The 24,888-nt window shown below is 44.1% G+C and overlaps 1 protein-coding gene and 1 non-coding gene across 23 annotated transcripts in view; both read left to right on the top strand.

The window, feature by feature from the left end:
• The window catches only part of SIPA1L1 (signal induced proliferation associated 1 like 1), a 520,024-nt gene that overhangs the window by 446,146 nt on the left and 48,990 nt on the right, over window positions 1-24,888 (top strand). For all 22 annotated transcript variants that reach the window (XM_061429305.1, XM_061429299.1, XM_061429298.1 and 19 more), the window contains 4 exons: window positions 1,731-2,304; window positions 2,921-3,195; window positions 11,156-11,425; window positions 24,548-24,697. In XM_061429305.1, coding sequence (XP_061285289.1) covers window positions 1,731-2,304; window positions 2,921-3,195; window positions 11,156-11,425; window positions 24,548-24,697 — 1,269 coding nt within the window. The remainder of the gene's footprint in view (window positions 1-1,730; window positions 2,305-2,920; window positions 3,196-11,155; window positions 11,426-24,547; window positions 24,698-24,888) is intronic.
• On the top strand, window positions 800-871 carry TRNAE-UUC (transfer RNA glutamic acid (anticodon UUC)). Its single transcript has one exon. It is a non-coding gene; the product is annotated as a tRNA-Glu (tRNA).

Below are 24,888 nucleotides of genomic sequence, written 5' to 3' on the forward strand. Positions count from 1 at the left end.
TTAGCAATATAGATGCAAAGGAAGTGACTGGAACAGGCTTTCTTAATTCAATCTTGCTTAAAGGAATGAGAAAGGAACATATTTTCCTCACCAATTGTCAGAATCAAATACCAAAAGTAGAGAATTTGGACTAAAGAACAGCTTCATTTAAAAATATGATTTTAAAGCACTGTTGGTTCAGTTCAGTTCAGTCGCTCAGTCGTGTCCAACTCTTCGCGACCCCATGAATCGCAGCACACCAGCTCTCCCTGTCCATCACCAACTCCCGGAGTTCACCCAGACTCACATCCATCGAGTCAGTGATGCCATCCAGCCATCTCATCCTCTGTCGTCCCCTTCTCCTCCTGCCCCCAATCCCTCCCAGCATCAAAGTCTTTTCCAGTGAGTCAACTCTTCCCATGATGTGGCCAAAGTACTGGAGTTTCAGCTTTATCATCATTCCTTCCAAAGAAATCCCAGGGCTGATCTCCTTCAGAATGGACTGGTTGGATCTCCTTGCAGTCCAAGGGACTCTCAAGAGTCTTCTCCAACACCACAGTTCAAAAGCATCAATTCTTCGGCGCTCAGCCTTCTTCACAGTCCAACTCTCACATCCATACGTGACCACAGGAAAAACCATAGCCTTCACTAGATGAACATTTGTTAGCAAAATAATGTCTCTGCTTTTGAATATGCTATCTAGGTTGGTCATAACTTTCCTTCCAAGGAGTAAGCATCTGGTATTACCACATAAAAATTATAATCCTTTTCTATTATCCAAATTTCAAGTTTCATTTTAAAATTATCCTTATGGGAGAATTCCCTGGTGGTCCAGTAGTTAGGACTTGGCACTTTCACTGCTGAGGCCCAGGTTCAATCCCTGCTTGGGGAACTAAAATCCAGCAAGGTATTTGGTGCAGCCAAAGCAATTTAATAAGAGAGAATTAAAAAAAATAAACTCATGCTTTTTGATCTGGTTGCTTCAGGCCTGACACATAGGAAAAAATAATATGTTTAATTTTCTTTTAATCCATTCCTCTTCTTTGTATACATATCTTTGGATATTTGCATTAGAAGATGACTTCTGTGGTCATCCTGTCTAAAATGGGGGCTGCATTTGTGTTCCTACAGAATCTATGTTGTTGTTCAGTCGCTAAGTCATATCTGACTCTTTTGTGACCCCATGGACTGTAGCCCACCAGGCCTCTATGTCCATGGGTTTTCCCAGGCAAGAATACTGGAATGGGTTGCCATCTCCTTCTCCAGGAGATCTTCCCAACCCAGGGATCGAACCCGTGTCTCCTCGTGCATTAGCAGGTGGATTCTTTACCACTGAGCCACCTGGGAAGCCCCTATAAAACCTATACTTGTTCTGAAAGGTGTTTATAGTAACCACCCCTCCCCACCTGGGAATAATCACCAAGTATTTTAAATGTTTCTTGTAAAGAATATTACAGTTAAATCGTTTTTTCATAGAGTTATGGTTGATTTACTACCTGCTAATGAAAGTTTTTACCTTAAGTTTTTGGGTATTTTGACCTAGAAAAAATGTTGTTTCGTAAGTCCTAAATACAATTGAATGGAAACGTATGCTCATGTTAAGCAGAAGTGTGTGTTGTTTCTTGTGGGAAGATGACAGTTATTTTCCTTTTGAAAGATATCTTTGTCATTGAGAAAGTGTATTTTATTCTCCTGCTGTGAGTCTGAGAAATACTGACCAGCCTCTTTCTCACTGCTCTTTGTCTCTTTAGTGTGGCTGTCACCAGGTCCAGAGATGTGCCTTCTTTTGGACCTCCCATCCCGAAAGGGGTCACCTTCCCTAAGTCAAATGTGTTCAGGGACTTCCTTTTGGCCAAAGTGATTAATGCAGAAAATGCTGCTCATAAGTCGGAAAAGTTCAGGGCCATGGCAACGCGGACCCGCCAGGAATACCTGAAAGACCTGGCAGAAAAGAACGTCACCAACACCCCTATTGACCCATCCGGCAAGTTCCCGTTCATTTCTCTGGCCTCCAAAAAGAAGGAAAAGTCTAAGCCGTACCCAGGAGCCGAGCTCAGTAGCGTGGGAGCCATTGTGTGGGCCGTGCGGGCCAAGGACTACACCAAGGCGATGGAGATAGACTGCCTCCTCGGGGTCTCCAGTGAGTTCATTGTACTCATTGAACAGGAAACAAAGAGTGTGGTTTTCAACTGTTCCTGCAGAGATGTGATAGGGTGGACTTCAACCGACGCCAGCCTCAAAATCTTCTACGAGCGAGGCGAATGTGTATCGGTGGAGAGTTTTGTTAACAATGATGACATCAAAGAGATTGTCAAAAGGCTTCAGGTCAGTGTTTTTCTTCCAGTTCCCTTTCCTCAAGCTTTCCATGCAGGCGAGAGCCAAGTTACAGAACCCCGTCCTATGTTATTAGGTCCTCTGAAAACTCCCTTCATGGTGGGAAGGAATCCAGAGTTTATGTCACGCTCGCTTCCCATCATTTTTTTCAGCAGGACAAGTAGCAGAACAAGTGGGGGAAGACACACTCACTGTGCATCTTTGTTGGAAACTCATTTGCATGTGACCTGATCCCATTGCCGTGGTGACTGATGATGTAGCCCAGCCAGTCTGCTTCAGCTGGTGAAAACAGTTGTTGGATTGAGTATCTGCTGCTTTGAATGTCTTAAGGGCAAAATGAATAGCAGAACACCCATTTTTCTTCACTGCCAGCTCCCTGTAGGTCTCTGTTAGAGGCTTCCTTGTAACTTCAGAGAAGCCATTGAGTTCTTTGGACACAACAAGTGTGTTCCTTTGGGCCTAATGAATGGAGATTAGTGAAGGCAAAATAACCAGCCTGCTCTTCAGCTGGCATTAGGGTATTCAAAAATAACCCTGCTGGCCACGCATACCACTTAAGACCATAGTGGGTTCATCAGACTGTGATGTCTTTTGTGTCTTTGTCTAGTTCGTGTCAAAAGGCTGTGAATCGGTGGAGATGACTCTGCGAAGGAATGGGCTGGGACAGCTCGGCTTCCACGTCAACTACGAGGGCATTGTGGCAGATGTGGAGCCCTACGGCTATGCCTGGCAGGCAGGGCTGAGGCAGGGCAGCCGGCTGGTGGAGATCTGCAAGGTGGCCGTGGCCACTCTGAGCCACGAGCAGATGATCGACCTCCTGAGAACATCGGTCACAGTGAAGGTCGTCATCATCCCCCCACATGACGACTGCACCCCGCGGAGGTAGGTCTGAGAGTCCAGGGCCATTGATGTACCATGGAGAACATTCCCCAACTAGGTGGGAGTGTAAGGGGGCGTGTGAAGAGCGCTCGGTTACAGGCTATGCTGAAAGTTCCCTCCACAGAAGGTCTGACTCAGGATACAGCTCCCTTTCAGCATGTGGCAACAGCAGCTGGAAAGAATCACCAGCTTGGACCATTCCCAGGATTTACGTCTCTGGGTATATAAAGTCACCATCATAGACAGAGAAGTCTGGTAAATATCCCCTTTAAACATCTTGCACCAGTAGCTGAGAAACATGGAATATTTGATGTTAAGAGACACTCATGATGACAAAGTGTCAGACGCTTTTCTTTTGTGTTCCGTGACCCTGATTCTCCTGCATCTCCCATTTGTAGCCAGTTGCTGTCCAGAACTCTTGAAGTACTGCTTTTGACCCCTGCTGTCTCAGCCTGGAGAGCTGAATGTGACTTCCCAAGCTTTTTGTTAAGTGCGTCTGCATGTGTCAGAAATCGACTTCAGACAAGCTAGTCCTGCTCGTAATGCCAGGGCAGTGTAGTTCCCCGACTTTACAGAGGGGAGCCCAGGAGCTCCCCGCCCCTCCCAGCTTCTGCCAAGCCTGCAGCACTGTTGAAAATTTAATTTCTCTGTCTCTGGGGAGATTTCCTGATGGAACAGATTTAATCAACTGTTTCTTTTCTCCTTTGAGCATGCACATGCTATTTTTGCTAGTGGTTTTTTTTTTTCCCCCCAATCCGTTAATTTGGTTTAAACCCGCTATTTTCTAAGAGTTTCTCTTAAGCTTTAGCAATTAATGCTTAGGCTTCCTAAGGCCAAGACAATATTCTTATGTTATTTTCCCCAAAAAAACATGACCAGTCCTGCACCTGAGCTTTTATAGATTAGTGAATGTCAGGTGGTAGAATGTGTAAACAGTTAGGATGGGTTACTTGTGCCCTTTGAAAAGGAAGCAGCAATGGCAGTATCTGCGGACTTGAGTTCTTCAGACCAAGTGTTACAGACCAGACTGTGCTCAGGATAGTGTTTAGCTCAGACCAAGTGTTACAGACCAGACTGTGCTCAGGATAGTGTTTAGCACTGCGTATCTCCTAGGTGGATGTGCCGATGTCAGAGTGTGGTGAAAATCCCCTTCTCTCATAGTTTTAAGAACTGCTCCCTTTCTGATGACTGGATTTCCCTGGAAACCAAAATTTTATCCCGAACGTTTTGTTTTAGCTATTTCGAGGGCAGGGAGGGTTTATTCTGAAACTACCTTCATTTCCTTAAGCACATAGTATTAATGTTAAGTATTTTGCTTAACTGTAATTCAAGAATGACTCTTGAGTGCTATTGGAAAGGCAGCCAGGTCCTTGGAGCTCTCTCCAAGTGCTCTGTGATCCTCTTTCTCTTTCTTTGGACTGTTTTCCATCCCGTAGTCTCTCCTGTGAATTGTCTATGTAATAGTCTATACATTTAAACAGGCACTTACAAACTGGAGAAAATAACCAAGCTATGTAACTTGCCTGAGCTTCCCTGGTAGCTCAGCCGGTAAAGAATCCACCTACAACGCAGGAGACCCCAGTTCGATTCCTGGGTCGGGAAGATCCGCTGGAGACATGATAGGCTACCTACTCCAATATTCTTGGGCTTCCCTGGTGGTTCCGTTGGTAAAGAATCCATCTGCAATGCAGGAGACCTGGCTTGGGAAGATCCCCTGGAGAAAGGAACAGCTACCCACTCTAGTATTCTGGCCTGGAGAATACCTAGGACTATATAGTTCATGGGGTCGCAAAGAGTCAGACACGACTGAGTGCCTTTCACTTTTCATGTAACTTGACAGCCTTCCGTACACACAGTACGGAGTTACAGAGGCTGGTCTAAGGACTGACCTCCTCAAAAGGAAGCCTGGTGATCGTCAGGCGCCATCTGTCTGCTCAGGGGTCTTTCCCCGTGTTTCTAGGCTCTTCAATTCATGGGGAGGGGGAAATACATGTGTATGTGAGAGGAAATGGGATGGAATGGGCAACATTACTGACATTGAACTGTGAATAGTAGTTACTAGAAAAATGGATCCATGACAGGAGGTGGTTTGTCTACAGCAAAATACTAGACTAGATATATTTGCTGTGGTGTATTGGTAAAAACAAGTAATATTTGCTGAGTTATTACCTTAATATTGCCAGGCCCTAGAAAAAAGCACTTTTATACTTCACAACCCTGTGAAGTAATAGTATTAATATTACTCGTAGTTAAAGGAAACCCACAGTCGGAAAGGTTAGTAACTCCCCAGCCTCATCTGGCAAATCCAGGTCTAACTTGAGAATCCAGACTCTTAGCTTTGTATGCTTGGGACAGAAATCCTTTCCCTGTGTATCAATGGAACCTTGGTTTGTAGTATTTGCTGATTCCCATGGTGCAGATATTCCCACTGTGGCTGATTTCAAGCGACCAATATGTCACCCCTGAATGCACACCCAGGATAGATGCTCAAGAGTCTGATCCTGCAAACCAAGGCCGACCAGCTCCAGCACAGCCTTTGTGGATGAGCTGTATTTTCCTTCATCTCCCCTTAACGGCTTCTGGAGCATCACTGTCATCCTCTAGTAGCCATGGAGCCGGCAGTGATGGGACAGAAGAGTGTTAGGAACCTGCCCCCATGAAGGCGTGGGACAGGGGGCTGGTTAGCGCACTGCACAGCCCCGTGGGCCTCAGAGATGCACTCTGGCCCTTTCACTAGGGTTCCCACGTGAGACGCCACGACTGCCCTAGGTGGGTCTGAAATGATGCCCTGTATGCCTCCGGAGGACCAGACGCCCGCTCTCCCCTTCCCTCCCTTAGAGACAACTTCTAAGGAACAGCTGAAGCATTAACACCTTGCTACAGTTTTCAGCAAAATAAGATAATGCTCTTGTCACTTTTTTTCCTTCTCCTCCGCACTTCACACTCCCACGACTGTTTTGCTCGCAGCTAATTACTTTGCTCTTTGACTAGTCACTCTCCCCTCTGTCAGCTTGTGCTGCCACTCCAAGGCCAGAAAGAGCAGGCCTCCTGGAAACACACTGCCCTCCCTTCCCAGCTGCACGTTTCTCAGGGTCCCCTGGACCCGAGGGTCACAGGGCCCAGCTCCAGCGTGGGGATTGTATGTAATCACCAACATCCATGTATGCTCATGGAGGCATCACTAGTTTTAGAAAGGCAACGTTTTTTTTTAATGAAAAGGCCAGTTTAACGACAATAAAATGGGGCTTCAGCAACGCCTATAAAGTCTAACTCTTCTTCCTGTCCTCAGGAAATAAGCAGACCCTCCATGATTTCTCCCATAGGAAAGTGTATTAAAGAGCAGATGGGACAGGGGAAGTAAAGCAAAGTTCCTGAGGCCCTACTATGTACGGGATTTTTTTTTTTAAAGTCGTCATGGCAGCCTCATTTCCTTTGAAACCGTGAGCAGAATGAGGGTTGCAGAGGTTTAGTAACTGCAGAGTGAGCGTGGGCAACTAGGGTGAGGGCATGATGGAAGCAGTCCCGGCAGAAACAGGTTTGGGATTTAGCTGGGACTGCACCGGAAGGCTCCCCCCAGCGGGTGAGATGTCGCACTGCTGGAGCGGCCCCCACCCTGTCCATCACCAGTGGGAGTGTATAACCAGCTGTATGTCTTGGTGTCCGTGACCACTGACTTGAGCAGTCATTCTTGTGGCAAGATGAGAAATACCTAGATAGGGGAGTCAGTTGTGATGCTTTGAATGGTATTGCATGGGAGTGGTGGGCCTTCATTCTGCTGAGGGCCACCAGCCTTTGGATTTATTTTCTTAATTGAAATATAGTACTCTTGCCTGGAAAATCCCACGGACAGAGGAGCCTGGTAGGCTGCAGTCCATGGGGTCGCACAGAGTCGGACATGACTGAGCGACTTCCCTTTCACTTTTCACTTTCATGCATTGGAAAAGGAAATGGCAACCCACTCCAGTGTTCTTGCCTGGAGAATCCCAGGGATGGGGGAGCCTGATGGGCTGCCGTCTATGGGGTCGCACAGAGTCGGACACGACTGAAGCGACTTAGCAGCAGCAGCAGCATGGTTGATTTACATTGAGTGTTATTTTCAGATGTACAGCACCATGATTCATATTCTTTTTCAGGTTTTTTTCCCTTATAGGTTACTACAAAATAATTGAGTATATAGTTCCCTGAGGAAAGCAATCAAGGGCCATTCAAGTGGAAAAGCTAAAATCAAGTTACCTAAAGGGACCAAATTATTTTTTAAGTAAGAATCGATTGCAAAGGTTTTTTCCTCCTTTTAAAAAACAAGTATTGCAAAGTGCAGCAGCATCCTGCTTTAGAGTGAGAAGGGCTGTTAGAAACCATCTGGTTCAAGTCTCTAGTTTTTTTAGATGAGGAACTTTGGTTCAAAGAAATTGTTTTTTTTTCCCCAAGCCAAAATCACATGGTTTATTAGAGACATAGCTGTCCCCAAGCACCAAACTTTTCTGATTCAAGAGTCCAGTATTGTGATGTTCTGTTCAGTTATTATAGCGGAGCCAGATTAGTTCTAGCCAGTCATGAGCTGTAAGCATCAAGAGTTTTTGTTGTTCAACGCCAGATTTTACTTGGAGTAATACAACACAAATCCCTTTGTGAATTTTCATACATGTCATGAAAAGCCAGCTTTTTATCTTTGTCCTTCAGTGTACTGCCCACTTCTGGATTCCATATATCATTCTTATATCTTACAGAGATGAGTAAGGGAGCAGAAGCTAGTGGTGGCCTGCCGCCATGGAGGTCAGTCAGAAGTGGCAGGATGGCAAGGGTTTAGCACTGTGTAATCTGTGCTTTTCAGTCTCTGTAAATGCATCTTCTCTCCCTGCTTTGGCCTTATCATACTTAATTCTATAATTATGGAATATGCAGAAGGTTTCTAGTAATATGCTAAGAGTGGTGGGGATGAAATACAGACTATAGAGAAGACAAAATCTCTGGCTTAATGGGATCTTTTGACCAGTTTTAGTTTTAAATGTGATGCAGCTTAAAGAGTACTTGAACTAGAAGAAAATAGAGTAATTATGAATTGCAAGTCTTTCATTTTACAAAGAAACTACGGCCCCAAAGCTGATATTGTCTATTTGGTATTATGTTGTTATTGTTTCTATTTTATTTATTTACTTACTTTTCTATCCTGATGCAGTATGGGCTGCAATCAGCCTATGAAGCTATAGAATTAAAATTCAGTGAGGGGATCTCTGTGTATGTGTGGAAGGGGGATAGGGAAATGGGGAAGGTAAATTGAAAACATGGCCTAGGGGAAAATTTTTGAAAAGTTAATACCCCAGGATGCATGGTAAAGTTCAGTACATATTCTGTACTTGTGTTGGTTCCTAGCAGCCAACAGAAAGGGGCGTAGATGGTATGGTCCATTGAGTTTATAAGTTAAATAGACCGTCGCAGAGAAGAAGCAAAGCTCGCCATGACTTTGAGGTGGAGAGAAACTTTTCCATGTACTATCATAAATTTGTGTTAATATTTTTTTGGCAAGCTGCAACATTCTTGCATTATATTTCCTGATCCAGAACCCTAAATAATGTACGATCAAAAATGAAAGATGCATATATACTACAGTAGCACCTGTGTTAACAGCCAACCACATGGCGATGGCATATTTATGTCAGAAATATTGAATCAAAGCTGGATACTATATCAGAGCCTAAGGTGATAATCCCTCATTTCAGAGAAAAGGGTTCATTATGTAAGAAGTCAGTAACTTCTGAAAGTAATGTCAAGTGGCCATACAGTGTTCTGCAAACTGCAGGGCGTAGCTTTAAATAGATCATGAAATCCGTTTAGGAGGTTGTACCCAGTGTAGTTTTTTCTTTAATGAAACGGATTAACACGGAATATAGCAGAATGGAAGCTATCAGAGGAGGGTTGTGTGTATTTATGGTTGTGCTGTATCACGGTGTAAAATGTACTTTCACCCAGATTGTGGTCCAAAAAGTTCAAAAGCCATTGTCATCCAAGCATAAAAGGGGCACAGAAGAGTCTTGGGCATAGGGTCGGATTAGGGTTGACCTAGGCTTTGGCGGGAGTTGGAGGGAGTGGCAAAGAAGCTCTAAGCAGAGATGCCCGTTGGAGGCTTGGGCTGAGGCTGAAGAGGGCAAAGTGACGTCACTCAGTCGTGTCCGACTCTCTGCGACCCCGTGGGCCATAGCCCACCAGGCTTCTCCATCCATGGGATTTTCCAGGCAGGAGTACTGGAGTGGGTTGCCATTTCCTTCTCCAGGAGATCTTCCCGACCCAGGGATTGAACCTGGGTCTCCTGCATTGCAGGCAGACGCTTTACCCTCTGAGCCACCAGGGAAGCTGGTGGACCCAAGGACCCCAGCAAATCCATGTGCTCCAGAAGCAGTGCTTTTCAAAACCTGCGGCTGTCCTGGGGATGAGGGAGAATGCATTTGTGGTTGTTGGGAGTCTTACCCTGAAATACACAGGCAAGGTCATGAGAAGAGGGGACCGTTCCATCAAGCTCATTTTCCCACCAACAAGAGCCCCTTCCCCAGATCACCCAGGCCTTCAGCTGGAGGCTCTTTGGACATGCATGTCCAGTACAAGAGCTGTGAGTCATCTGTGGCTACAGAGCCATTGTAATGTGGCTGGTCCCAAAGGAGCTGTGCTCTTAAGTGTAAAATACACTCCAAATTTACAAGGATGTAAAATGTCTCATTAATTTTCTAAATACTGATTTATTGATCGCTTGTTGAAATGATAGCATTTTGGATATATTGAGTTAAATAAAATGTATTCTTGAATTGACTTTACCTGTTTCATTTTGCTTTTGTAATGTGTCTGCTGAACATTTAAAAATTACATACATGGCTTCTGTCGGTGGCTCATATTGTATTTCTGTTGGGCAGTGCTGGTCTGGACTTTGCTTATGCTGCCTCTAAATTTCCTCTTAAAGGACTGTTTTGCTATTACTCTTAACCTTTCCTTTCAAGAATTTTCCACATGCTTCTCAATCTTCAAAATGTCTTTAAGAAAAAGTCTTTTTTTTTTTTTTTTCACTTAGTGATGAAATTCAAATGCACAGTTTGAGTTAATGCTTTGGTGAGAATAGATTTTTTTCCCCAGTAATTTGCCTATCAGTCAAGTCAGTGATGGATTGAACCTTCCTTGGTTGTTTGGGGAAAGAAGATGGGTTCTTCCTTTCTTAAGGTTTGGGGGTTGGGGTGATGGCACAAAAAGAGGGTAAATGATGGGAAACAGTTGTGTGCCTGCCATTCATTTCACTTAGTCTGCTGCCTGGGGACGGCCCTGCTATGAGAGATTTTTGGCTTTCAGCGGGGTGGGAGGGAGGCCTGATTTTAGAGTATGCTTTGTTCCCCAGCAATTTGATAATTTTTGATTTGATAATTGCTAATTTCAATAACTTGCACTTTTTTTTTTCTCCTCCTGAGCTAAATTTGGCTCTCAATTTGGATTTCAAGATTTCTCCCTACTTATTTTTGACTGTCGGGATTCCAAGAAATTCGAAACCCTTTTCGATCCTTAATCATAAGGGAAGGATCTAAAGCTTCCTTGTGATTAAGGATGGAAAGCCACCTGTTTCCTGCGAGGCCCCATCTTAGAGGTCTGCTTCCCCCAGATACTGTCCGGCACCGTCCCTCCGCACGTCTCAGTGCTGACTCTAGCCCTGCTCCACCCGCACCCCCACCCCTACCAGGGTGACCATAGGTCTGTCCAAGATTCCATACCTCAGGTCCAGTATTTGGAACTGAGCAAAGGAAAATACGGGTATAATGCTTCCGAGGATTCTGGTTTTTGAAAGGAAAATGATTGTAGGGCCTCATGGTTGAAAGATGGTTTGAAACCGGAAATGAGGCGTTTGCCACGTTTTAACTGTTCGTGAGAATCCGTGTGGTTCTGCCAACAAGCAGAAGCGATATTGATGTTTCTTCTCTCTGTGCCCTCGCCCTAGGAGTTGCTCTGAGACCTACCGCATGCCAGTGATGGAGTACAAAATGAACGAAGGGGTTTCCTACGAATTCAAGTTTCCCTTTCGAAATAACAACAAGTGGCAGAGGAATGCCAACAAGGGGCCTCATTCGCCTCAAGTCCCGTCCCAGGTGCAGAGTCCCATGACCTCGAGGCTGAACGCCGGGAAGGCAGACGGGAAGATGCCTCCTCCGGAAAGAGCCGCCAACATCCCCCGCAGTATCTCTAGCGATGGGCGCCCGCTGGAGAGGCGGTGAGTGTGTCTTCCTAGGTGTGCCCTGAATCTCTGCCCCAGATTTAAATATCTCCAGGCCCAGAAGTACCAGTGTTTGAGCTACTCGTATTTTACTAGAAATCAAAAATTAAAACTGAGATGCGTGCACTAGTGGTCTTCAAAGCATGGTAGCGTTCCAAAGCCAGCAGGATAAATGAAGATGTGTTCCAGCAAAGCATTCAGCGCTGTGTAATGGCATCTAGGCTTTGCTCTTTCATTTTGCTGTGGTTTCAACGGAAATCATCATTGCACACTTATGAGCTAGAACTTGGCAGTCTCTTTGACCATATCATCATCTTTGACAGTCTTTGACTTGTAGGGGATTAGTGATATGATTGTAGCAACAGTGAAGGTTTTTGGTTGAGTGTCTGTGTTTGTGTTACTTTGTTATAAAGAATTGTGAGAAGGGAAAGCCTCTAGTATAGTACAAACATACTTTCCACTGTTCTGAATGCAGAAGAAAATAGTGGATGTTAGAACACTCAGCCCTGGGTAAAGTAATTAACAGGAGCTGGGGATTGAGGTATCCTAGAAGGTAACAGACCAAGGTTGCTTGTTAAATGGAAAGTCACAGTGGATTCCCTCACAAATCATAACTGGTTAATTCTTTCTTAACCAGGACACCCTAGCATTTTTGTCTCAAATTCACTATAAAATGCAGCACCGTGAACTAAAAACCTAGGGCAAACATTAAAATAGAATAGGTACTCTTAAAATGTAAATACATATGGACTGTGTAATTTTAAGTCATTGTACTATAAATTCAGATACTCCAGATTGCCTTGACTGCAGTTTAGCTCAGTGACCTGCTAGTCCTCTGCTAGAAGAAGCTGGCTTCTGTCTGTGCACGCACTGCCGTTTCCCCATCATTGGAAACAGTGCTTGACTGGATCATATCTCTGCATGTTTTTGTGGTCCCCACACTACAGAGGGGATCAGGAACCCTCAGAGCTGGCAGGGAGAAGTCTCTGTTCCAGAAGCTGCTGTGGGAAGAAGAAAGGTCCCTATGGAGCCAATGTGAGCCTGACTCCAGCCAGAACAGGGCGCCAAGGAAAACGTCCCAGCGATGCTTCAGAAGTCATTGGTTCAGACTGAGAGCAGAAAGTTGGAGATTTTCAAAACCACACTGTGATGTCTTTTATCTTAAAAGACATAAAACATTGTCACTTAACTATTTCAGAAATACTAGAATACCATGTAGAAATAATCTGATCAAAACAGGCAACCAAAAAAACCATAGTTGTCTTTCTCAAATTCCTCATGTAATCCTGGGGATTTATTTACAGAGCCTTGCTATTTATCTCAATAAAAGATTCCTCTCCCAGAGTGGCTACATTCCCATCTGGACTCCTCTTGCTTTCATTATTTTCGGGAAGGAAAAGCATCCAAGCGATCGCTGAATGAATTCTTTGTTCTGCACATTCCAAACTTGGCTCCCTCTGAGGTGTGTGTTAGCTGGAACTCATGATTTGGCCCACATTTTGAAAGATGAACCTAGGAAACCGTTGTTTAGAGAAGGACCTTTTGTTCCTCTCAGTGCTATTTTCTTTCTTTCCAAGACAATCATCAGGATTTTATGAGTGAAATCAGTTTCACGTTACTTTCTGTGATATTCCATACAATAAAATAGCAGAATGTATTTTGATGCCATGTTGAATTTAATTTCTGCAACAGAAACTAAAGCTTATGGCTGAATGTTCTGACCTCTGAAAGTGAAAATATTTTTTGTAGCTTATTATCTTCTTAGGATGCAGGCAAGTGCTATAGAATGCATCACTCCATTTATAGATGTTCTTTCTGTGGGTGTTTGTGTGTACCTTTCCCATAACTCTACCCAAAGGATAGGGAATTCTCATGCTGTCCCTGTAAGACTGTAATAATAGCCCTGTGGCTCTCCAAGGCGCAAGAAGAAAGTGGCAGAAGTGAGGCTACCAGTGGTTTTTGGAAAATTTAACCTCTGCTGAGTCCTCTTAGTGTCACATGTCCTTTAAGACACTGGACTAGGATTTCAGATCTAACGATGGAGGGTTTGCAAACGCTGAGCTCTAAGTTTTCAGATTATTTGTTGCCTCTTCATTTTAAAGGGTGTGGAATTAGATGGCTGTTCTTCTCTTGTAAAAATGTAAAAGTTTGATGTCCTATCCCATCATTCCTAACTTTCAGTAAAGCAGTATTTCTTATTTACGTTTTAACTTTGAGGCATACATAGAAGGTATTATTTGAGAAACTTTATATTGCTACTGTTTGCCGAATGAGTATTCAGGACTCCTGATGTTCACCAGGAATACTTCCCGAGTCCTCCATTAAGACCTAGAGTCATAAAATAGACCTGAGAATATCATTTCCTCCATGAAACATAGTAAAATAAAACTAAAAAATGTAAGCATTCCCTTCCTAGTTCTACTGAGAACAAATTACCTTACTGCAACATGGACGTGATGCTCCTGGCTGGCCATACCTCCCCATCTGACTGTCCTCCTTCATCCCAGCCCTGCCCCTTTGGTACCATCTGCCTTTGTACCTGGCCCACCTGTAGAGTGATACGGACCTTTCGGATGTATCACAAGTGGTCAAAACTGATGCCACAGTCTGCCATTCCTTGAATCTTACCAATAGTGGCGTAAGCCTGATACTGAGACTAAAGGATGGTCCCTTGGTATCAGTATAGGATTGGTTCCAGAACCTCCCTGGATACCAAAACCTACAGCTACTCAAGTCCTTACAGCTACTTAACCCTCACATCCTCGGCAGGTCCGCAGGTCATGAACATAGTAGTATATGTATTGAAAAAAATTTCCTGTAAAAGTGAGCCTATGCAGTTCAAACCCATATTGTTCAAGGGTCAGCTGTATTGCCTTTACATGGTTGGTTTGTTTCATTTTTTTTTTCTCCCCCAGGTCAGGCAAGTTGTATTAAACTGTAGAGAGCCAGCTTATTTAGGATGAAGTGTACAGCCACCTCAAGCCTACTCTGCACATGCTACACAAACCTGCCTACTTCATTCACCATGACTGGACACAGCACAATTCATTTTAAATGAAAACTGAATATGCTGCTTGTAGAAACTTACTTTACTGCTTGTAGAAGCATAGTTTTCTTGAATTGTATGCAAGTTCTCAGACTTAAAGGTCATTAGAAACAATTAAAAAAAAATACTTGTGGAACAGATTATCCTTTTTCACAATTTTTATGACAAACTCAAAGGTGTTGGTATTTGGAGTTTCTAACAAGAATTATTTAACTGAATTTTGCTCCCTATACATTGATTAGAGAAACTGACACACTAGGAGTAGATGACCCATTTGCCATCTAAGTAGAATAAAGTCTGATTAGATTTGGTTTAAATATAGGAGCTTTATGCTATCTAGGTGGCCTTTCAAGTATAGAATTTTATGGTATTTGTGGGAGAAGTTCTTATTGACAGAATTCTTATTTTTGTTCAGTAGCTAAATTGCGTCCGATTCTTTTTGACCCCATGGACTATAGCATGCCAGGCTTCACTGTCCATCACCAACTCCGAGTTTGATCAGACTTATGTCCATTGAGTCGATGATGACATCCAACTATCTCCTCCTCTGCTGCCCGCTTCTCCTGCCCTCAATCTTTGCCAGCATCAGGGTCTTTTCCACTGAGTTGGCTCCTTGCATCAGGTGGCCAAAGTATTGGAGCCTCAGCATCAGTCCTTCCAATGAATATTCATGGTTGATCTCCTTTAGAATTGGCTGTTTTGATTTCCTTGCTGTCCAAGGGACTTTCAAGAGTCTTCTCCAGCACCACAATTCAAAAGCATCAAGAATTGACAAAATTAATATTTAACAAAAACAGGTGATATGGTGCAATCTCTATTTTGGCCTCAAAATCAGCTTGAGTGTAAGGATAATACTGAAATTAAGTTAGCTGGCTGTGGCACACTGAACTTAACACATTATTGTGTTTAAACATAGTATGGGATTAGTAATAAAACCCTGATCTGTGTTAATGTGCTCAGAAAAGCTTAAGTATTTCAGGGGCTTTGCATAAACAACAGGCATGTTGGCATATAAAAGAATTTTCCTTTCTCCTTTTTATAGATGAAGTATTGCCAAGCTTTCTATAAATATTTAATGTCAGATCATACTGAACCAATGCTCCTTTTGCATTTTACCTAGATGCCATCCTCTCCTCGTTTTTCCACTGCATTTAGCTTTCAGCAGCTGGATGGAGTGTTGCTTCGTAAACAGAGTTACAGCTGGCTATGCTTGCAGCCTCCCTAATACCCTCCTCTGCAGATGTCTGCACCATGCAGGGCTTGAAGATCATGCCTAGAGGATATTGTTGAAACAAATGCAAATAGTTCTTCTATTTCTGTTTCAGTATCCATTAAACAAAAACTCCCCTTCCCCCACCCCTAGGCCTCTACCATTCTACTTTCTGTGAATTTGACTGTCTTGGTACCTCACATAAATAGAAGATTTACGTTAGTGGAATCATCCATTGTTTGTCCTTTTGGGATTGGTTTATTTCACTTTAGCATAATGTGTTCAGGCTTCATTCACGTTGTAGCATATGTTGAGTTTTCCTTCTTGCTTATTAGCTCAGGTTACTGTAACAAAATACCATAGATTCTGTGGCTTATACAACAGACATTTACTTGTGGAGTCTGGAAATTCCAAAATCAAGGTTCCAAAAGGTGTGGTTCTTGGTGAGGACCCTCTTCTTGGCCTGTAAAAACCTTCTTGCTGTGTCCTCACATGACAGAGAGAGGAAGCTCTGGTGTCTTGCTCCTCTTATAAGGGCACTAATTGCATCATGGGGGCTCCACCCTTATGATCTCATCTTAACCTAATTACCTCCCAAAGGCCCCACCTCCTAATGTCATTACACTGGGGTTAGGATCTCAACACATAAATTCGGTGAGGAGTGAGGGTGGGAGGATCCCCGGGGGGCACAGTGGTAAAGAATCCACCTGCCGATGCAGAAGCTGCAGGAGACAGAGGTTTGATTCCTGGGTCAAGAAGATTCCCTGGAGGAGGGCATGGCAACCCACTCCAGTGTTCTTGCCTGGAGAATCCCATGGACCGAGGAGCCTGGCGGGCAGAGAGTCAGACACGACTGAGCGCACGTGCACGCGGGTGGGGGAAGGGGCACGTTAAGTCCGTAACCTTTCCCCTTTTCCAGACGGAGTGATATTCCATTGTGTGTACCACATTGTTTATCCATTCATCCACTAATGCACGCTTGGGTAAATCAGTTTTATTTTTATAAAATTAAAAAGCAGGTAAAAGTGAAACACTACAATCTGATAAAGCCATAGAACCGAAGCTTAGATTTAAGTAGAATTTTTGCTTTTTATTGACTAAGTTTAGAGTACTGTATAAAAGTTATATTGTGAGTAAAGCTGTCTACTGTTGACTCAAAGTGAAATGTGAGTTGTTCTTGATGGAATTTCCTATCATTGGTTTCAATTAGGTTGGAACTGAATTATGGCCATTTTATTTGTCAGCCAAGATAAGGTATAAAGCAGAGAGCTAGCGGTACTCAACTTAAACTCACCCAGCTCTTAACCCTGCTTTGCCCCCAGCTCTTCAAAGGAGTGAGTGCACTCTGGCATCCGCACTGGCGTCACTTTAGATGATTTGCAAGTTCAGACTTCTAGAAAGGGCTTTCCAGGTGGCGCTCGTGGTAAAGAACCCATCTGCCAATGCTGGAGACCCGAGAGATGCAGATTCGATTTCTGGGTCAGAAAGATCCCTTGGAGGAGGGCATGGCAACCCACTCCAGTATTCTTGCCTGGAGAATCCCATCAACAGAGGAGCCTTGCTGGCTACAGCGCGTGGAGTCCCAAAGAGCCAGACATGACTGAAGCAGCTTAGCACTCATGCGCTTTTAGATGGGAGTATGAAGGTGTTTTCTATTCACGCGTTCAGGAAAGGGACGCAGTGGCCTGAGCCTGGCACCCCTCCTGGCTCCCTCTCCTTTACAAACCGTGGAGTGACTCAGGGAACAAACCCAGGGTGCTATAAAGCCGAAGTACTACAGTTACTCTGTTCCATCTGAGCTCGTCGGACGGGCCCGATACATAGTGGGTCTTAGAAAGTGGTAGTTGCGGTCTTCCTTGGTGTCATTTTGTGGGTGCTCTTCTAAACACAGCTGCCTGGGGTTAAAAGGGGGCTCTGGTTCCAGTTGGGGACTTAGGGTTGAGGGTAGAGCCGGCCACACCGGGCTCCTGAGTCAGTCTGCAGGTTGGCCTGCGTCCAGGCCATGCATGTGGTGAGTCAGTGTGTTTCCAAGGAGCGGGTTGTGCCGTCTTCAGCTCCAGTTAACCTTGGTGAGACAGAGGGTGAGTTCAGGAGGCCTGCTGTGCTGGGAACAATCGTGGCGAACTGTGCAGTTGTGGAAGGAAATGCTGCAGAAACCATCTGGTGAGTTGGAATAGCCTGAGAGATGAGCTTGAAAAAAGTGGTTGTTCTCTGGGAAGAGGAGCGAGGTGAGCCGTGGGCGTATTGTTCTGTGTCAGAGAGTTGTTCTTCTGAATGTGTCCAGCCGTGGGGTCTTGCCCTCTTATCTCTTTTAAGGGAGTTCTGCCTTAGGAACCACCCAGGGAGGCCTGGCCTGCTCACACCTTATGGGAAGGATCTGAAGGGCCCATGGTGGCCCTGAGGCTTCTTCCAGGAGCACCCCTTGTCCATCCCCCACACCTGCCAAGGGGCAGGCCTTCCCAGAAGCCAGATGTGACCCGTGTCCTGCCTTGTGAGAAGGCAGCAGGAGTCCTAGGCCCTTTGTCCGATGAGGGCACATAACCCATACAGACAGATTTACCATCAGGAATTTAAATAACTCTCAGGGGTGAAAAAAGTGTATCCTGCTCCCTTATATCTGAAACCACTGACATTTTTCTTTAAAATTTGTCAGTTGCACCGCACATGTAAAAAATTTGGAAATTAGTGATACTGAAGACAGGTGAGCTACCTAGACCCACCCCCACGGTCATCAGTGTGACATTTTCCCATAAGCATCTTGTTGGGAACCTGGGGTAATGGCCAGTCTGGCCAAGGTCTGCCTCCACTCATGGCGATCCCTCCGTGTGGTGGAAAGGGGCAGTCTGCCATCCACCTGCGTTAAAATATTGGCCATTCCGGCATTCTTACGCGGAAAATTCCACGGACAAAAGAGCCTGGTGGACCACAGCCAGTGGGGTCGCAGAGAGTCAGACGTGACCGAGTGAGCGTGAACAGAGAAGCTTAGGGCAGTTGTACAGACCGGGTAGGGGTCTTGGAGACCCCTTGAGGAAGGTGCACACCAGCAACCACAGCACAGAGGCCACCACCGCATGCTGTGTTTTGGCTTCTGCATCACTTTTTTTGTGTGATGCAATGGGATTGAGTTTATTTTTAGTTTCTTCCAGTTTTTAAAAGCCTAGCATGCTCCAGGAGACCACTTAACTTCTTCTCACCAAAGGATTTGGTTGTGACTCTCTTCATGAAGTATTTGAAGGGAAGGGAAGAACCAATTAAAATTAAAGAGGCTAGTATTTGTGGTGGGCTAACAGATTCTTTCTATATGGAAATCTCACTAATTTTAGGCCCATTTCATCAGTTCTCTTGGGCCTTGGCAAAAAATAAAGGACAGTATTTGGTCATTGCCCGCCATCTCAGGGGCTACAGGGCCAGCTCTGACCATACTACTGCTTTGCTGCAGAACCTTCTAGGCTGCCCTGTTGCCTAATAGATGAAGTTTGTGCTCCCTCAGTTTACCAAATGTGGGCCCACCCTACCAGACACATTTGTCCTCCTGGTCACAGCCTGCACCAGTATCCTACCTGGGTCAAGTGTTCCAGCCAAAGGTACTGCTGTGGTGGCCACATACGCCCTCCTGTTCTGTGTCCTAACTCTTGACTTCTGTAAAAATCCTTTGTTTCCTACAAAATGAATCTCAAGTGCATTTCCTCACAAAGCTTGCTTTTCCCATAGGATCTGACCTCTAACCTGCCTGAGCTGCCTCTGCATTCAGTTTGAACTGCCCTCGTGACAATAACATTCTACTTGCATTTTGCTTAAGAGCTATAGGCAGCTGTTTTTTTACTGAGCTCATATTCTGTGCCACGCTCTGATCAAAGTCCCTCATGTTGAGTTTTCTCAGTTGATCCGCCCAGCCACCCAGTAAGTTGGTTGCTGTTTATTCCTTTTACAGATAAGAATGCCCGGGGATTGAGAGATGAAATCATTTGTGCAGGGTCCTTTCTGGTTTGTGGTGAAGCTGATATTAGCACCATCAGAGCGCCTGTCTTAGCCACCATGTCCCAAGAATGAAATCTACCACCGTATATAGGTGGTGCTGAAGAAATACTTGCCAAGTTTGAAAGTGAGAATTAGTAAAAAGTGACAAAGAGAATGAGTGAAATGAGTAATCACCAGTATTTGTAAACTAATAGAAGTTGATTTTGTTGTAGATTATTAACATGCATTTCATGTAAAGCATTCATAGCTCAGTTGGTAAAGAATCCACCTTGTAGTGCAGGAGACCCTGGTTTGATTCCTGGGTTGGGAAGATCCCCTGGAGAGAGGAAAGGCTACCCACTCCAGTATTCTGGTCTGGAGAATTCTGTGGACTGTATATATAGTCCATGGGGTTGCAAAGAGTCGGACACGACTGAGTGACTTTCACTACTAAAAATATATCATTTAAAAAAATACTTAAGTCTTAGAAAAAAAAAAGAAATACTTGCTAGATAAATGCATTCATGTTTACACACTAAGGGGGCCCAGCCACATGTAATCAGAGGCAGCTTCAGGTATGTGCACAGGGCCCCACACTTAGAAGGGTCCATGCTGGGTTTAATGCTCTGCTGTTGCTGTCTTGAAAGTTTTAGTATGTTTGAACAAGGAGACCTGAATTTCGTTTGCACTGGGCCCCACAAATGACGTAGCTAGTGCTGTCTGCAGTTCATTTTTATCTTCTGTTCTGTAGAGTCACCCTTAGATATAAAGTTGACTCATCTCAGGAGGCACCTACGATGTGTGCTGGTCTGTGAACCTCTGAAGGCTTGCCAGCAACTGGGAAGTGATGATCCATTTATCTCAGTGTGATGAACCGCGGTACTTTCCTAACTGTACGAGAGTTACTCATGGTTGTAAACTGATCTTGTCCCAGGAGGCTCATCAGAACAGGATTTCAGTGGTCCAGTCTGAATAGCTGGTAGGAATTGTATAGTTAGAAAGCCAGGGATAGCTCTGGTTCACAAAGTTAGGAAGAGACAAAAAGATAGAGGGGTGAGTTGCTCGGATTCGAACACAACTTGTTCAAACCCTAGTCTGAATACAGCAGCCAAGTGATGTTATTACGTTGAATCATTTTAGAGAATTTTTTTTAACAGAATTCTGGGAAGAATCCCGGTTGATATGCATTGCTAAAGACAGACTTGAACTGAATCCTGTTCTCTGGGTGAATAGCGTTTTAATTGCTAAGTTACGGTAAAATGCTGTGCTTAATTATGGACTCGGATATCTAATTTGTCAGTCATCGCTGCTATTTGAAACTCTCTCGGTTCTTCTTGCCACCATTCCGCTGTTTGCACTTGAGATACAGAGGGCCTTATCTCCTTGGACACATCCAAGCACTGCTATCCCTTTGGAGTAAAAGGCAGGAAACGGGCATAATTGAACCCATACATAACTATGCAAGGAAAAAAATTTAGCATCAATTACGCAGATACTAAGAGTTCCTTATCCATAAATTGGTAAATCACAGTCTCAAGAGATCAACTTAATAAGAGCCTTATCAATATTAACATCATATGTGTAGTCCTGTGAGTAGATTCATGGGGAGGGTGTGGTGGGATGTGGATTATTTCATTAGATAGCTGGAATTTTTTTTTTTTTTTTTTTTGGCGCTTCTCTTCCTTTTATCTTGATGTGAGAAGGCTTCTGGAAAAATGAAGAACTGATATTGATCTTGGACCATTTCTTCCTACATGTCCATTCCAGTCAACTGTCTGTTTTCATTACAATGAAATGTACTGCATGTAAGTGGAAAGCTGGCGTTGAGTGTAGTCCTGCAGACTATGGGAGTATTGTCTGTCGGTCTCATGATCATGACTTTTTCAATTGCTGCATTCTTTGAACAGTCCAAAAGCCCCCAGTGTTTTATTTCTGCAGAGGGAAGTCAAAGCCATAGAGAAAATTTAAGATTGGTTACTTTAAAAACATTTAGTTATTTCTCAGCTAAATTGATAAAAATGTAGGGAAGAGAATCTACTGAAATAAATGCTAAAAAGGTTTTTAGATACTTCCTTTCTAACCGTGAACATAGCATTCTCAAAGAAGATTATTTCTTGATTCCAAAAGATGTCACAGCAAGTGACAGATATATTCATCTTAGTCCTATAATCCTATTCAGACATTAATAGGGGCTCGTTAAGACTGAGAGAAAGTAGAAAGATCTGTGTTTATCTCGAAAGAAAAGAAAAGACTTGTGATCCCCTCAGGTAGAGTTGGGGGCAGGGGCTTGGAGGTTCAAGAGGCTAGCATGCTGACTTCCTCTGTGAGCCAATTTGGGTGTTACTCTTTTTCAAAGTATTAAGACAGCAACCAGCCAAAATTCCAGTAATGATCAGCCATGGTCTCTCGCAGTAGACCGCCAGTGCCAGGCAGGCAGGAACCTCCCACTCTCTGAACGAGATCTGTTTTCCAGTAATATTTGTGAGCTGGTATCAAATTTACAGTATTTGGAAAGAATACTAAGTCATCAGAATAAGGGCTAATTCTGAATTTTTTTTTTTTTTGCCTGCCCTACATACGTCTAGAGTCATAAAAACATTTGGGTGGCATTCCATCAGTTGCTGTGTGTGTGGACAGTCCAAAACAATGCCACTATTGAGTTATGTAAGTGCAGAAGAGGCCTGGGAATGAATGCTGGCCTTCTGGAAATGCTATTTTTTCACTTTGGGATAACTCCAGTAACCAAGTAGAATTTTCTGATACATCTGCCAAATAAAAGAGCTGAGGTTGAGAAGTAGCATAAGATATTTAATGTACGTTTTGGAGAGCAGGATAAGAAAAGCAAGCTCTAAATATAAATACGAAAGTTACATCTTGACTTTGGCTATGGAATCTTGTTGTGACTTCTTCATAGAAGCAAAAACACTTACCATGAATATAATTCAATGGTGTTACTTGTTTATCCCAAAAAGAATTAAAAAAAATCTTCAGGCCCCCAGACATTGGCCCCAACGGTGTTCACATTTCTGCTGTCATCTCCCTTCTTTTCATTTTTAGGTAACACCTCCTCTTCGCATTAAGAAACGCAAAGCAGCAGCAAAATGAAACTGTATTTGAAGTTTCTCTGTATTGTGCATGCGTGCTGCGTTGCTTCAGTCGTGTCCAACTCTCTGACCCCGTGGACTGTAGCCACCAGGCTCCTCTGTCCATGGGATTCTCCAGACAAGAATACTGGAGTGGGTTGCCATGCCCTCCTCCAGGGGATCTTCCCAACCCAAGGATGGAACTCCTGTCTCTTAGGTCTCCTGACTTGGCAGGTGGATTCTTTACCACTAGCGCCACCTGGGAAGCCCTTCTCTGAATTAGGTGTATCTAAAAACCAAACTCTTCAGGCCGAAGTGGTTCATGCTGTTCTAGTTTTCTTCTTTGTAACCTCCTCCTTCCCTTCTTCCCCCCGCTCCAGTCCCTTTCCAGTTACTTCAGGATAAACAGTGAGAAATTTGGGAGATGTTTTAATGGAAAAGAAGGGATAACAGAATCACACCTGATAACAAGTTTGTCACTGAGGAGAGAGTTGGGGCTCCCCAAGAGAGATCTGCCTCTTGGACATAGACCAACTTTGGGGATCATATTGTGGGGTATCTATCCTTATTCTTTTTCTGCTAGAAAAGCTTCTGAGTGTGATTCTATTATCCCTTCTGTCAGTTTCCTGTACCTGGAGCCCTCTGCTCTATTTCAGAAGGTACGTACGTTCCCTGTAGGAAACTGCCGTGTTTCAGTGAAGAAGGTCCCAGGGCTTCAAAACTTTTGTCTTCAGCTTTAAGACCCCTTTATGTGCAAAATCATCTGACCCTGCAGACCCCTTGCAAGCTGTCTTACTAAGCACAGAAAAGCCATCTTTCTCTAGAGAATAGCAATAGCCTGACGCAGAGTGCACTGGACTCAGAAATTCAAGAGGCCTGGCTTAGTGAAAAAATGACTTTGATTCCCCTCCCTCAACTATAAAATGGAAATGACCTGCCCTGCTGCCCCTTTACAAGAGCCAATGATCTGGACCAGCATTTGCTTCTGAAATAAAATATCATTGTTTTAGCTGATGTTAAGATTTAGCTGACAGATTGTCACAGGCTTCAGCCTCACTTATTAATACCCTGCAGTTGCCCCAGTGCCTACTTGAATAGAGCAAGTAGAGGGCAAAAATCATGTCTCTCCTGACCACAAAGCTCTGTTTTTTGCGTCAAGCCAGTCTGCGGGGTGAGGGACCCGTACTTTTAGAAAGAGATGTATTGGGGGCTAGGCAGAGCACACCTCTGCTGTGTTATCAACTCAGTCATCCCAATGAAATTCAGCAAACTGCAGTTCTAGGCACGTTTCCATGGAGGTTTTTATATGGTGATGCTACTATCAACCAAATTTATACATACTAAATAGCAATATCTGGATATTCATTCCAGACCTTTAGTAATAAAATTGGAAAACAAAGAAGCATACAAAGAATGTACCGGTCTCACTGTGGTCATATACTCTGGGAGAGCCAGTGGGGAAATTGAATTAATTGCCATGTTAATGTCACTGGGACTCATTATATTCTCTGGGCTGCCATACTGCAAAATTGCATAAGCATTTCAGCCCTTGAATTCTGGCAGCTTTTGGAAACATACATGTTTTCTTTTTTTCCCCCCTGTTATTTTTTGACGCCCCCGCCCGCTTCAAGGCCTTTTTCCAGCTGTCCCCTTAAGGGAGTAGTTTTATGGGGAAGTTTCTTTTGTGGGCTTCTAGCTGGCTTTATTTTCACTATCCCCACAAAGTGGCTGCGTTTGTCGCATTCATGTGATAGTACCCATCACACTGCCTTGGGATTTTCCCTTTGAGTTGCTGACTTCACGTTTTCTGTTTGCACACACAGGCTGTCTCCTGGTTCGGACATCTACGTGACGGTCTCATCCATGGCTTTAGCAAGATCCCAGCCATGTCGCAACTCCCCTAGCAGTCTGTCTTCATCCAGCGAGACTGGCTCTGGAGGGGGCACCTACAGGCAGAAGTCCATGCCCGAAGGGTAGGTAAAGTCGGCATCACTGTCTCTGCTCCCGTGTGTAACTCAGATGTGCAAAACAGTTTCCATTCAGCCGGACCCAGTTCACGAAAGCGAAAGGGGAAATACAGTTATACTCTGCATTAAAAAATGTTTTCATAGCTAGTTCCAACCTCCTCTTAGAAAGTTTATCATTTTGTAGTCTCTAAGGACTC

This window comes from Bos javanicus, chromosome 10 (assembly GCF_032452875.1).
Source record: "Bos javanicus breed banteng chromosome 10, ARS-OSU_banteng_1.0, whole genome shotgun sequence".
Classification (NCBI taxonomy): Eukaryota; Metazoa; Chordata; class Mammalia; order Artiodactyla; family Bovidae; genus Bos; species Bos javanicus.